At 38.7% G+C, this 14,155-nt stretch overlaps 1 protein-coding gene across 1 annotated transcript in view; it reads right to left on the reverse strand.

Annotated features, from left to right (window-relative positions):
- The window catches only part of SPEF2 (sperm flagellar 2), a 195,311-nt gene that overhangs the window by 105,402 nt on the left and 75,754 nt on the right, over positions 1–14,155 (reverse strand). The window contains exons 16-17 of the mRNA XM_052659101.1: positions 9,304–9,412; positions 7,296–7,453 (exon numbers count right to left, since the gene is read on the reverse strand). Coding sequence (XP_052515061.1) covers positions 7,296–7,453; positions 9,304–9,412 — 267 coding nt within the window. The remainder of the gene's footprint in view (positions 1–7,295; positions 7,454–9,303; positions 9,413–14,155) is intronic.

Consider the following 14,155-nt stretch of genomic DNA (forward strand, 5'->3'; position numbering starts at 1 on the left):
GGAGTTTTGGACCGCTCCTGTAGAAGGTGGACTTCCTTCTCTTTCTCTGGTTCCGGAGGGGGAGGAGGAGGAGGGGATGTCTTCTCACTCAGGGAAACTTCTTCTTTTCTCTCAACTTCCTTTTCTTCTAATTTCTTTTTCACTTCAAACAGGATAAGAGTGGATCTTTATTAGCAGCTCCAGGCACCTACTATTTCACATAAACTAAGATAAACCTAACTTAATATAAAATTGCTCTCACTGAATTAAGGCTAAATTCATGTTTTAAATTATCCAGTCCTTGAAGCTGACATCTGACATCATCTCTGTCTGGTTAGAAATACCATTTCCCCTGACTCTGATGGAGATGGTGATGACGTGTGTGTGTGTGTGTGTGTGTGTGTGTGTGTGTGTGTGTGTGTATCTGTAGCAGGTAGAAGACTTGCTGAGAGGGTGCCGACTTTAAAACTAACAATCTAGAATTAGCTAATATACTGGGATAGGAAAGTAAAATATTAAGTCAAATTTTCTAGTGGATAGATGAGGTGAAAAAAGCCTAAAGAGAAGGTGAAGGGCAATATGACAGAAGAGGTGGGGATCGGGAGGACATAGAAGGGAACAGAAATGCATGCGGCACCAACTTCTAGGGGTAAATACATATAAAGCATTTAGAATGGTGCTCAGTACTCAAATAAGGCTTAACAAAATTCATCCATTCATGCACTAGCTAGTTATTCAATCTCAGTTGTGCCTTGAAGGAAAGGAAGCCTTATAACAATAAGATAAAACTATGCCAATACTGTGGGCTTCCCAGGTGGCACTGGTGGTAAAGAACCCATCTGCCAATGTAGGAGACATAAAAGACAGGCTCAATCCCTGGGTGGGGAACCTCCCCTGGAGGTGGGCATGGAAACCCACTCAGTATTCTTGCCAGAAGAATCCCAGGGACAGAGGAGCCTGGTAAGCTATGGTCCATAGGTTCGCAAAGAGTTGGACACGACTGAAGGGACTGAGCATGCATGCAAGCGAATACTGTCAACAGGTAAAACTATACCAACACTGTAAATAATAGTAATATAAACAATGCTAGGCACAGTTGTGGCTGCCAGAGATACAAAAGTGAAACAAAAGAGAAAGATCACTGCCTTGTGAAGCTTGCAAACCATAAACATGATGAATAAAGTAAGTCACATAAGAAGCTGGAAGGTGGTAAGCGTTTTAGGGAAAGTACGTAGAGCAGAGGGCAGGGCATCAGCAGTGCTGTGAGGCAGCTTTTACAGTTTGTTTAAATGGCTTGCTTTGCAGGGTAGACCCACTGAGGAGGTGGCAATTGAGCAAAGACTTGAAGAGATTGAGGGAGTGTGAGTTCCAGGCAGAGGAGACAGCTCTGGGGTCCTGAGGGGGTGTTTCTGGATTGTCTAGGCTCCTGTAATTGTCAGGGCCCTTTGCCCTTCTGGATTCAAGCTTACCTTACCCAGTGTGCCCTTCCCACCCTCCCTGACTTCCCAGTGCTCCACCCTGGAAATGGCCACGACTTTACCCCTGTACCAATGGAAGTGAACACCTAAACCCTTGTATGGCTATTTCTCCCATTGCCCTCAGATCATTCTTTTCAACTTGGCAAGATAAGGAGGATTTGTTTTATTGGATTTTTTTCAAACTGGAAATTAATATCTTTTCTGATTATGAAAGTAATCTATAATTACTGCCTTTAAAATCTCAACAATGTAGACAAATAAGCTGAAAGAGAAATTTCTTGTTAATTCTCTTTGTCCTCCTTCTTCCCTCCTCATCAAAGACTGTATTATTGTTAAAGAGAAAACCATAAGCCCCAAATGGCATCACTTGTGCTACATAAGTAAAGTCCATGATACCAAACCTATACTACCTGCCTCAGTTGCAGTTTCTACCTTCCTCAGAAGTATAATTTTAATCAATCAGTTTGGAATTTTCTGGTTCACACCAATGAGATGATCTGTCATGGGAGCCCTCTCTATATCACCTCCCCTCTTTATCAAAGAAGAAGAGTCAATCTGCATGGCAAAGACCCCTGCAGTTCCCTTCCCCTAAAAGATGTCCTGGCCCAAAATAACCATTTTTTTCCCCTTTTGCTAAAGACTTCCCTGTTCCACCCTCATGTCTATGAAAACTTCTACTTTTTACTTCCCTGCAGAGTGTCTTCTAGTTGTTAGATGGGACATTGTTTGGTCAGGAATAGTTGAATAAAGCCAGTTAGAGCTTCAGATTTATTGAGTTGAATTTTATATATACATATATATATATATACTGTGCTGTTGGAGAAGACTCTTGAGAGTCCCTTGGACTGCAAGGAGATCCAACCAGTCCATCCTAAAGGAGATCAGTCCTGGGTGTTCATTGGAAGGACTGATGGTGAAGCTGAAATTCCAATACTATGGCCACCTCATGAGAAGAGTTGACTCATTGGAAAAGACTCTGATGCTGAGAGGGATTGGGGGCAGGAGGAGAAGGCAACAACAGAGGATGAGATGGCTGGATGGCGTCACTGACTTGATGGACATGAGTTTGAGTAGAGCTGGTGATGGACAGGGAGGCCTGGCATGCTGCGATTTATGGGGTCACAAAGAGTCAGACACGACTGAGCGACTGAACTGAACTGATACTGTCACTATTTTCTGTGCACATGCATTAAATAATTGTTGCTGTAGTTTTAATCGCTTAGTTATGTCTGACTCTTTTGCGACCCCATGGACTGTAGCCCACCATGCTCCTCTGTCCATGGGATTTGCCAAGCAGGAATACTGGAGGGGGTTGCCTCCAGGGAATCTTCCCAACCCAGGGATAGAACTCATGTCTCCTGCATAGACAGATTCTTTACCACTGATCCACCTGGCAAGCTCAAATTTAATAATAGATATACTTTTAAAAACAAAAAAGGGACAATTTAAATATAACCTGATTTTTCCCACTTAACAGTATATTATGATTATTTTAAAACAGCAGACTATTCATAGAAGTACCATATCCTTTTATTATTTGTTTTTAACTTAATCAGGATGTTAAGTACAGAGCACTGGAAAATATTTATTATTTTAATGACCAAAATATTTGTTAAAAATGATTAATGGATTGGAATGTAAATCTTAAATAAGTGGCAGTGGATTCTGTTCACGTAATAAGTGACTGGAATATAAAACCTTTAGGAGAATTTTGAAGTGAGTCTGATAGCTGGTAAAAACACTGATTCAAATTTGTAGATGTTTGAAGCTACAGTTCAGTTCAGTTCAGTTGCTCAGTCATGTCTGACTCTTTGCAACCCCATGGACTGCAGCACGCCAGGCCTCCCTGTCCATCACCAACTCCTGGAACCTACTCAAACTCATGTCAATTCAGTTGGTGATGCCATCCAACAATCTAATCCTCTGCTGTCCCCTTCTCCTCTCGCCTTCAATCTTTCCCAGCATCAGGGTCTTTTCCAATGAGTCAGTTCTTCGCATAAGGTGGCCAAAGGATTGGAGTTTCAGCTTCAGCATCTGTCCTTCCAATGAATATTCAGGACTGATTTCCTTTAAGACAAATTGGTTCTATCTCCTTGATGTCCAAGGGACTCTCAAGAGTCTTCTCCAACCACAGTTCAAAAGCATCAATTCTTTGGCACTCAGCTTTTTTTACAGTCCAACTGTCACATCCATACATGACTACTGGAAAAACCATAGCCTTGCCTAGATGGACCTTTGTTGGCAAAGTAATGTCTCTGCTTCTTAATATGCTGTCTAGATTGGTCAAAACTTTTCTTCCAAGGAATAAGTGTCTTTTAATTTCATGGCTGCAGTCACCATCTGCAGTGATTTTGGAGCCCCCCCCCCCCAAATAAAGTCTGTCCCCCTCCCAAAATAAAAACTGTTTCCCTATCTATTTGCCATGAAGTGATAGGACCAGATGCCATGATCTTAGTTTTCTGAATGTTGAGCTTTAAGCCAACTTTTTCACTCTCCTCTTTCACTTTCATCAAAAGGCCCTTTACTTTTTCTTCCCTTTCTGCCATAGGGTGGTGTCACCTGCATATCTGAGGTTATGGATATTTCTCCAGGCAATCTTGATTCCCCTTTGTGTCTCATCCAGCCCAGCATTTTGCATGATGTACTCTGCATATAAGTTAAATAAGCAGGGTGACAATATACAGCCTTGACGAACTCGTTTCCTGATTTGCAACCAGTCTGTTGTTCCATTTCCCGTTCTAACTATTGCTTCCTGACTTGCATGCAGAGTTCTCAAGAGGCAGGTCAGGTGATCTGGTATTCCCATCTCTTTCAGAATTTTCCACAGTTTGTTGTGATCCACACAATCAAAGGCTTTGGCATAGTCAATAAAGCAGAAATAGATGTTTTTCTGAAACTCTCTTGCTTTTTCGATGATCCAGGGGATGTTGGCAATTTGATCTCTGGTTCCTCTGCCTTTTCTAAAACCAATTTGAATATCTGGAAGTTCATGGTTTACATACTGTTGAAGCCTGGCTTGGAGAATTTTGAGCATTACTTTACTAGCAAGTGAGATGAGTGCAATTGTGAGGTAGTTTGAGCATTCCTTGGCATTGCCTTTCTTTGGGATTGGAATGATAACTGACCTTTTCTGGTCCCATGGCCACTGCTGAGTCTTCCATATTTGCTGGCATATTGAGTGCAGAACTTTAACAGCATCATCTTTCAAAATTTGAAATAGCTCCACTGGAATTCCATCACCTCCACTAGCTTTGTTCATCGTGATGCTTTCTAAGGCCCACTTGACTTCACATTCCAGGATGTCTTGCTCTAGGTGAGTGATCACACCATCATGATTATCTGGGTCATGAAGATCTTTTTTGTATAGTTCTTCTGTGTATTCTTATCACCTCTTCTTAATATCTTCTGCTTCTGTTATGTCCATACCATTTCTGTCTTTTATTGAGCCCATCTTTGCATGAAATGTCCCCTTGGTATCTCTTATTTTCTTGAAGAGATCTCTATTCTTTCCCACTCTATTGTTTTCCTCTATTTCTTTGCACTGATCACTGAGGAAGTCTTTCTTATCTCTCCTTGCTATTCTTTGGAACTCTGCATTCAAATCGGTATATCTTTCCTTTTTTCCTTGGCTTTTCGCTTCTCTTCTTTTCACAGCTATTTGTAAGGCCTCCTCAGACAGCCATTTTGCTTCTTTGCATTTCTTTTTCTTGGGGATGGTGTTGATCCCTGTCTCCTGTACAATGTCACGAACCTCTGTCCATAGTTCATCAGGTACTCTGTCTATCAGATCTAATCCCTTGAATCTATTTCTCATTTCCACTCTATAATTGTAAGGGATTTGATTTAGGTCATACCTGAATGGCCTAGTCATTTTCCCTACTTTCTTCAATTTAAGTCTGAATTTGGCAATAAGGAGTTCATGATCTGAGCCACAGTCAGGTCCTGGTCTTGTTTTTGCTTACTGCATAGAGCTTCTCCATCTTTGGCTGCAAAGAATATAATCAATCTGATTTCGGCATTGACCATCTGGTGATGTCCACGTGTAGAGTCCTCTCTTGTGTTGTTGGAAGAGGGTGTTTGCTGTGACCAGTGTGTTCTCTTGGTAAAACTCTGTTAGCTTTTTCCCTGCTTCATTCTGTACACCATGGCCAAAGTTGCCTGTTTCTCCAGATGTTTCTTGAGTTCCTACTTTAGCATTCCAGTCCCCTATAATGAAAAGGACATCTTTTTGGGGTGTTAGTTCTAGAAGGTCTTGTAGGTCTTCATAGAATCGTTCAACTTCAGCTTCTTCAGCATTACTGGTCAGGGCATAGACTTGGATTACTGTGATATTAAATGGTTTGCCTTGGAAATGAACAGAGATCATTCTGTCATTTTTGAGATGGCATCCAAGTACTGTATTTTGGAATCTTTTGTTGACTATGACGGCTATTCCATTTCTTCTAAGGGATTCTTGCCACAGTCGTAGACATAATGGTAATCTGATTTAAATCCACCCATTCCAGTCCATTTTAGTTTGTTGATTCCTAAAATGTTGACATTCACTCTTGCCATCTCCTGTTTGACCACTTCCAGTTTCCCTTGATACATGCACATAACAATCCCAGTTCCCATGCAATATTGCTCTTTACAGCATCAGACCTTGCTTCCATCACCAGTCACATCCTCAGCTGGGTTTTGTTTTTGCTTTCACTCCATCTCTTCATTCTTTTTGGAGTTATTTCTCCACTGATCTCCAGTAGCATATTGGGCATGTACTGACCTGGGGAGTTCATCTTTCAGTGTCCTATCTTTTTGCCTTTTCATATTGTTCATGAGGTTCTGAAGTGGTTTACCATTCCCTTCTCTGTGGACCACTTTTTGTCATAACTTTCCATCATGACCCATTCATCTTGGGTGGCCCTTCACGGCATGGCTCATAGTTTCATTGAGTTAGACAAGACTGTAGTCCATGTGATCAATTGGTTAGTTTTCTGTTATTGTGGTTTTCAGTCTGTCTGCCCTTTGATGGAGAAGGATATGAGGCTTATGGAAGCTTCCTCATGGAAGAGACAAACTGAGGGGGAAACTGGGTCTTGTTTTGATGGGGGAGGCCATGCTCAGTAAATCATTAATCCAATTTTCTGTTGATGGGTGGAGCTGTGTTCCCTCCCTGCTATTTACCTGGGGCCAAACTATGGTGGAGGTAATGCAGATAATGGTGACCTCCTTCAAAAGATCCCATGCATGTACTGCTATACTCACTGCCCTCAACCCAGCAGCAGGCCACCACTGACCCATGCCTCTGCTGGAGACTCCTCGACACTCTCAGGCAAGTCTGGGTCAGACTTGTTGAAGCTATAGCCTAGATTCAATTTGTTTTTGCTTTTCAATCTCAACTCTAGTGGTTACCTTCCTCCTCTTAGCCTAATTTCTGACTGTCAAAATAACATGTTAAGCCTTTTATATAATATATTTGCTTTGTCTGAAAGTTTCACATGGATGTTTTGGGGGCGTGGACATTTAGATGTGGAAGCTTGTCTTTCTAAATTTGAACTCCTGGCTTCCCAAGGTGATTGCAGCTTACACTTCTGCACTATTTCAGTGTCAGTTCACTGATAAATCGTAGTAGTTAGGTCACTAATCTGGGGATGGAAGAAAGCATTCTACCAAGGCAGTTTTAGAACCTTTGTGATATTGATAATTTTGACCACTTTTTATTATACCAAGAAATTACAGTTGTCAGTGATAACTGACTGATAAACAAAAGGGTAACATTTCATTTCTTCCTAAGCTCATCAAAACCACACATTACATTTTTGTTACATAAACTCAAAATTATAAAAGAATTGTAATTACCTTTATTTTCTTTTTTAATTATTTCAGTCATAATCATTTCCTTTACTTTTTGGAACAATGACTGTTTATCTACTTCAGCATTGATTTTTATTAAAATGTTTTCTGGCTCTGTAAACCACTGCTCCAACGAAGGCCAGTTGTCCAGGAAGCCTACAATTCTGCAAAACCCAAATATTATATGAATATAATATCATGAATTATATGAATATCACATACTGAATATATGACTATCACATACTGAATATATGACTATCACATACTGAATATATAATATATATCACATCACATATGAATATCACATACTGATTGAAATGTTGGAGTAACATTAAGCATGATTTATCTGATGTACATGATGAAAAAAACAGCTGCCAACATACATGAAAAAAGCAACTTTAAGAAGTCCACAGGCAATGAAATACATCCACTTTAAAGAAGACATCATTTTTAAGCAAACAGCAGCTTTACAAACAGTAATACTTCTTTCTACATATATTAAAGCAACAATGTGTTAGGATTGAACAGTTTTATGTTAGAGTTGAAAAAATGAATGTGGAGTTCACTACTGTTTGCTTAAAAATAAACCTGTTATTTAAGTATTTTCTGTATGTTGTGCCAACAAGGTAGAACATTAACTTATCTGTTTACTTTATCTTTTTTTGATTTTTAAAAATTTTTCATGAAGTAATTTATTATCTTCCTCCTATCTTGTTCCTTCCAAACTTAACACACTTCCCAGAATCAACCAAATTGTTTGCCTAATCTGAAATCTGAATCCTAATTAATGATAAAAATTTAAACTTTGTTGGCACATCACACTTTAAAAGGATTTGTATTATTTTCTAATTTAATTTCTAAATATACCACATGAATTTATAATTTAATGTCTTAATTGTAATGCTCTAATTAAAGGCTAGCAAAATTATTATGAATTATAACATGAAGGGATTTTCATCTTGTTCTTTTGCTGTATGAAGGATGATTGTTATATCACATTTTAGAGGGTAATAACAGCTTTTTTGCACTATGTAAATACTAGTAGAGATTCTTCTGTAACTAATAAAATGATTATTGAAGTGTAAAAAAAATAAAAATAAAGAAGACATCATTTAATGCCAACTAGCCATATGTTTTGAGGTATAGGAAAGAGTAAGAGTAGATTTGGAAATTCTACCATTTCAGGAAACCTTTGATGTGGGTTTAGTTTTCTAAATGAAGTTCTAAGGAAACATCACCTGTACTCATAGTAGACTGAGTGCCCTTCTGCTGGCAGCTATAGCCTGAGCCACATAGGTTATCTACTTTTTCATAGTTAGAGAAGTTCAAGAAACCCTTGAGTAAGTGTCGATGGTGGTGGTGGTTTAGTCAGTCACTAAGTCATGCCTGACTCTTGTGACCCCATGGACTGTAGCCTGCCAGACTCCTCTGTCCATGCAAATTTGCTTTACTCAAACATACTCGTGGAATGAGTTTTGTCCTCTGAGAGTAGACAGGCCTCATGAATCAAATTCCTCTTTGTTGCCTCAACTCATGTTTTCAGAGTTCTCAAGTTTTCAAAACATTGTTTAACTTTGTCTAATTTTTCTTTTCCAATGAGCAAACTGCACACAACCAAAAGAATGCTTATTATGCATTATTTCATTTTAGTTTTAGAACTATACTCTATACTCTGATGCCTAGATCTTTCGAATTCCAAGATCTTTATTGGCATTTGTTGAAAGGGGGGTGAATTAGGATTCCCTCTAATGAACCTGTAAGTTCATGTAGCCATAAAGGGAAATGTTGCTTGATTTAATTCTTTTTTTCTGTGACTTTGATGACTTATACTCTGAATATAAAAGCTAGCACATAAATATTTCACTCAATATCAAAGCTACTTAGTTTTGTTTTACCTATAAAACAGTGAACGCTAGGAAATACATCTTCCCCCTAGATCTGATGATTCTAAATTGACTAGTTGCCAGTTTGTTCACAGGGCAAGAAACAAGAAGACAATGAGTTTTAAACTAACCTGTGCTGTATTTGATCTCTTAAATTCTGGTCCTCATCTGTATCTTTGTGTTTAGCAGCTACACGCTGATTGATATCTTCATGAGGGGCTTCACTTGAAAATGCTTCAGCTATGATATTGAAATTACTTAATTAGACAATCTGCCACACCAGTCAAAGTTGCAGTAGCACTGCCAAAATATACTGATACAAAAAAGCCAAATGAATATGGTCCTCCTCTTTGGCTCAATATTAATTAAAATGTTTAACAAAATATTGAAAAAGTAAAGTATAGTTTGGGGGTCAGAATTCAAATTTCCCTTAGAAATTAGGAGAAGGAGGTAAAATACAACATTTAAGAGGAGCTCTAGTTTCAAGGTAGAACATCTTGGGATTGACCGTGAAGAGAAGGTACTGAAAAATGATGGTTTGTCATAAATAACAAACAAGGAAGCAATTAGAAAATCAACACCATGATGTAAAAATTAAGAATGAAATAACAGGGTAGCCATAAAGTCAAATATGCAAGTTATTTGTCAATATTATATTAGAACACAATAATTTATCTTTCTAGACTCTATGATTTTTCCCTGTAGAAGAGACAGAAAGGAACATATCACAGGAGACTGAAGCCAAAACCAATTTCAGCTCCTCTGATTGAGTCCTAGCAAGGATTAAGAAACAATGGCCAGAATACTTATGAATTCAGTATAGATGGAAAATCATAAAGAGGGAAAGAAAGCCTTGAACTAGATTAAAAGGAACTAGATTACTCAGTTAATGCAAGAGAACACTGAAGAGCAAATTAATAGCACTCAAAAAGATGAAGGCCCCTCACAGGATACAGCAATCAATTGTCCTCCATCTATATTCATGATAGAAAAAGAGGAAATTAGTTCAGAAAACAGAATATGCTTTTAGGTTATTCAGAAAACCCAAAGATGCTGACGACAATGAGCGATGGAAAAAGACTATGGGAACTATCATGAACCATCCCATGGTCAATAGCTTATTTTGTCAAGGACTTCAGAACATGTATCAGCATTCTTCTCTTCCCCAATTGCACCCAGGCTTTGGCCCCTTCCTCTTCTCTCCACTTCACTAACATGGCCACATCTTGGATTTTTTGATCACCTTGAAGGGCTCCACCTCTGGAATGGCCCCATCTCTACAATATTAATGATCTATACCCTTATCATTTGTCTTGCCAGCACTCCTTTATAGTTGATGAATCTGTATGAGCCATCCCCCTAAATTTGTACATCATTTCCCCCAAATTGACAAGCACTATCCTGACTTGATTTTATTATTTTAGCAAACCTGAGTTACACGGTTGAACATTTCAACTTCTCTCCCTCATCTGACAACTTCAGTTTATATCTTTCTGCTGCATCAGCCTTAGATGATATCCATCTCTCTTTTTGACTTGTAACCTCACTGACTATCTGGCTCAAAAATCAGCTGAGCTCTTTCATATAAGTGTACCCTTTCCTAAAACAGGGTGTGAGGGGGAGAGAGACAGAGATGAGAAAGAGACACAGAGGGAGAGAGAAAAGGAATACTAAAACAATAATGATAAAAATATCCTGTTTCCATAGTTCTTTCCTTTTGTTCAGAGACAAGTTTCTTGAGAGGTATCTTTACTCACACTCTCCACCTCCCCACCCCCATTCACATTCCGTTCCATAGCAATCCATCCTTTCCTGTCCCCCACTCCATTGAAACAGCTCTCCTTCTGGTTATCAAAGACATCAACCCAATGGAAATGTTTCAGTCTTTGTCTTACTTGATTTATAGGTAAAATTTAGCACACAGTTCTTAAATGTTTTTACACATACAGTCAGCCCTCCATATCAGTAGAGTCAACCAACAACAGATTGAAAATATTTGGAATAATAATTCCAGAAAGGGTCCAAAAGCAAAACTATATTTTTCCAGGTGTGGCAACTATATAGCAGTCACATTGTATTAGGTATTATAAGTAATCTAGAGACGATTTAAAGTATACAGGAGGATGTGTATAGGTTATATGCAAGTCTCATATCATTTTATATAAGGGACTTGTGCATCCTTGGATTTTGGTCACTCAGTTGTGTCTGTTTGCAATCCCATGGACCGTAGCCTGCCAGACTCCTCTGTCCATGGGAATTCTCCAGGCAGGAATACGGGAGTGGGTTGCCATGCCCTCCTCTTGGTATCCAAATGGGTTCTGGAATTAATCCCCTGTGAATATTAAGGGAAGACTGTAGTACATTATTTTATATCCACAACAAAACTTGTAAAGTAGGATTGTGATTCTCAAATTGGCCCCAAATGGTATAGTTTATAAGTGAAAGAAAAAGCATTTGATTCCAGTTATCTCACTCCAAGTTCTGAATTTCTTTTTGAATTTTCAAACTGCTTATTGAACTATACCTTCCTGAAAGCATGCATACGTGAATATACAGCTCAGTGGCTTCCCAAACTGAAAATAGGATAAATAGCACCAAGATCAGGAAATAAACATTCTCAGCCCTTATCATATCTTGAAAGCAAGTTGGATTGCTTTGAGTTGTAGGCTCTGTTCTGCCAATAAACAGCCATGGATTGGCAGTATTCTTCACCTATCCTCAGATATCCTTGAACAAGAATAGGAAGTTAGCTGAACAATCATCACTACTGTCAGTACAGCCCCTACTTCTTTGTACGGAGAGAAGTAAATTCTCCCTTTTGGAATTTGATAGACAGCATTCAATATAAAGTACTGTGCTCAAGAGCTGAAGTAGTATCTAATGGTTTTGTCCTTTTATTTAAATAAACAGTGAAAGGAAGATCTCAAAATTATACAAACTCAAAATAAGGAAGAGTCAAGTGCTCATGCTTTAAATGTCCACCTATAAATATAGGAGGAAATGATTCCCTAAGTCTCTCTTAGCCACAAATGTCATTATATTAGCTGTAACAGCAAACATATTGTACATATACAATGTACAATAACATCATCTAATTCTTTAATTAATGAGGGAATCAGCAAGATATTACAACTAGTTCAAATGAAAATTTGAATAAGAGACATATTCACAGACAGGAATGATAAAATAGATGGTAATAGATGAAAAAACTGGTTACTATGTATAGAACAATGTCATACTTGAAATTATCTTTTTCAGCATGTAGAAATTAACTATCTTAATTGAATAAAATTCATTTGTATGTCTATGGACAAGAATAATTTGAATTACCATCAATTTTCTACAATTTATGGTTCTAGAAGAGATGAGTTAAGCCAGTGAAAGGTACAGAATCCTATGAAACCAAATACTCCAAGGGGTCCCATAGACAATACTCAGTCTTCTATTGAAAGAATATCCAATAATCTTTTGTTCATTTCAAAGTCTTCCACTGTTTTTCCTGATGTGTTTCCTGATGTCTTGCTACTATTGTTCCTGATGCATGTACCAGATTCTATACTAAGTGTTTAACATTTATCTCATTTAATATATGTGAGACAATAAGAAATGTATATTTGGATTTTGTCTCCTGACACAGAGCTTTGAAAACCCTTGTAATTTCCTATAGTGGTAAGAGGAGGGTTTTTATATTATTATTATTCATAATAAGCCTCTTTCAACCTCATCTGAGTTTATGCCAAAGAGGTGACTCTTGGGAGGGTGGAGCCCTTCTGCCTGAGCAACCAGCTGACCACAGAGTAGAACTTTCAGTCCTATCCCCTGGTTTCTAGGGATGGGAAGAGGCTAGAGGCTAGAGGCTGATCACCGATGCTCAATTATATAGTCAGTCATACCTACATAATGGAACTCCCATAAAAACTCTAAAGAAGGGGTTCAGAGAGCTTGTGGGTTGGTGAATGCATCCATGTGCCAGGCGTGTGTCACACACCAGGCTCCACGGGGGAAAGGCCTGAGCTTGGAATTCTTCCAGACTCTGCCCTGTGTACCCCTTCAACTGGCTGTTCATTTGTATCTTTTATGTCAGTCTTTACAACAAAATAGTAATAGTAAGTAGAGTGCTTCCCTGAGTTCTGTGAGTCATTACAGATAATTATAGATAATCTATCAGACCTGAGGAGGGGTCATGGAAACCCCTAATTTATAGTCAAGTCAGACAGAAGCGTGGGTAACCTGGGGATTCACTGCATTGAGGCATACATCTGAAGTGGGAAGAAGTCTTGTGGGACTGAGCCAACTGTGAAAATCTGTGACAACTCTGGGAAGTTACTGCTAGGATTGAATTAAATTCTAGGACACCCACTTGGTGTTTATTAAGAACTGAAGAACTGGGTGGTATGGAAAACCCATACACCTTTGGTATCAGAAGTGTTGTGAGTAATGAAACAGTTTTCCTTGAATTATCCAGTAATAATGCAATGAGCCATTCTATTATATATATTGTGAGATGGAGGTTTAGAAGAAAGAAAGAATTAGCTTTCCAAAGGTCAAATGCCTAATAACTTGCAAAGCTAAGAATGTGTGCTTTTATTCAAAACTACTTAATTTATGGAATAAAGTGATATTTTCATCTCAACAATGGAAAGTAGTTAAACCATGAATCTTGGCAAGACTATTTGACCTCATGATGTAAGGACTTCAGTCAACTGATAATTGCTCCTCAGTTAATACACAATCCAAGGGAAGGATGTTAGCAATCCTTGCTTGTAGCCCCAATGTGGTTCACTAGAGTAACACACCAAGATATACTAAGTAGCCATGAGAAGCTCCTTCATTCATTCAAGTCTCAAAGAGGGCACCTCAGGGCCAGGGGAGCTGCCAAGTTGATGGAAGGGTTGAATGAGATGGTTGCGGTCACCATGGAATTCTCTACTAGCTTCAGGTTTGGGCTAGAGTGTTGAATTCAGACAGAGCAGGAGGCAACTA

The sequence above is a fragment of the Budorcas taxicolor genome, chromosome 20, assembly GCF_023091745.1.
Source record: "Budorcas taxicolor isolate Tak-1 chromosome 20, Takin1.1, whole genome shotgun sequence".
Taxonomy (NCBI): Eukaryota; Metazoa; Chordata; class Mammalia; order Artiodactyla; family Bovidae; genus Budorcas; species Budorcas taxicolor.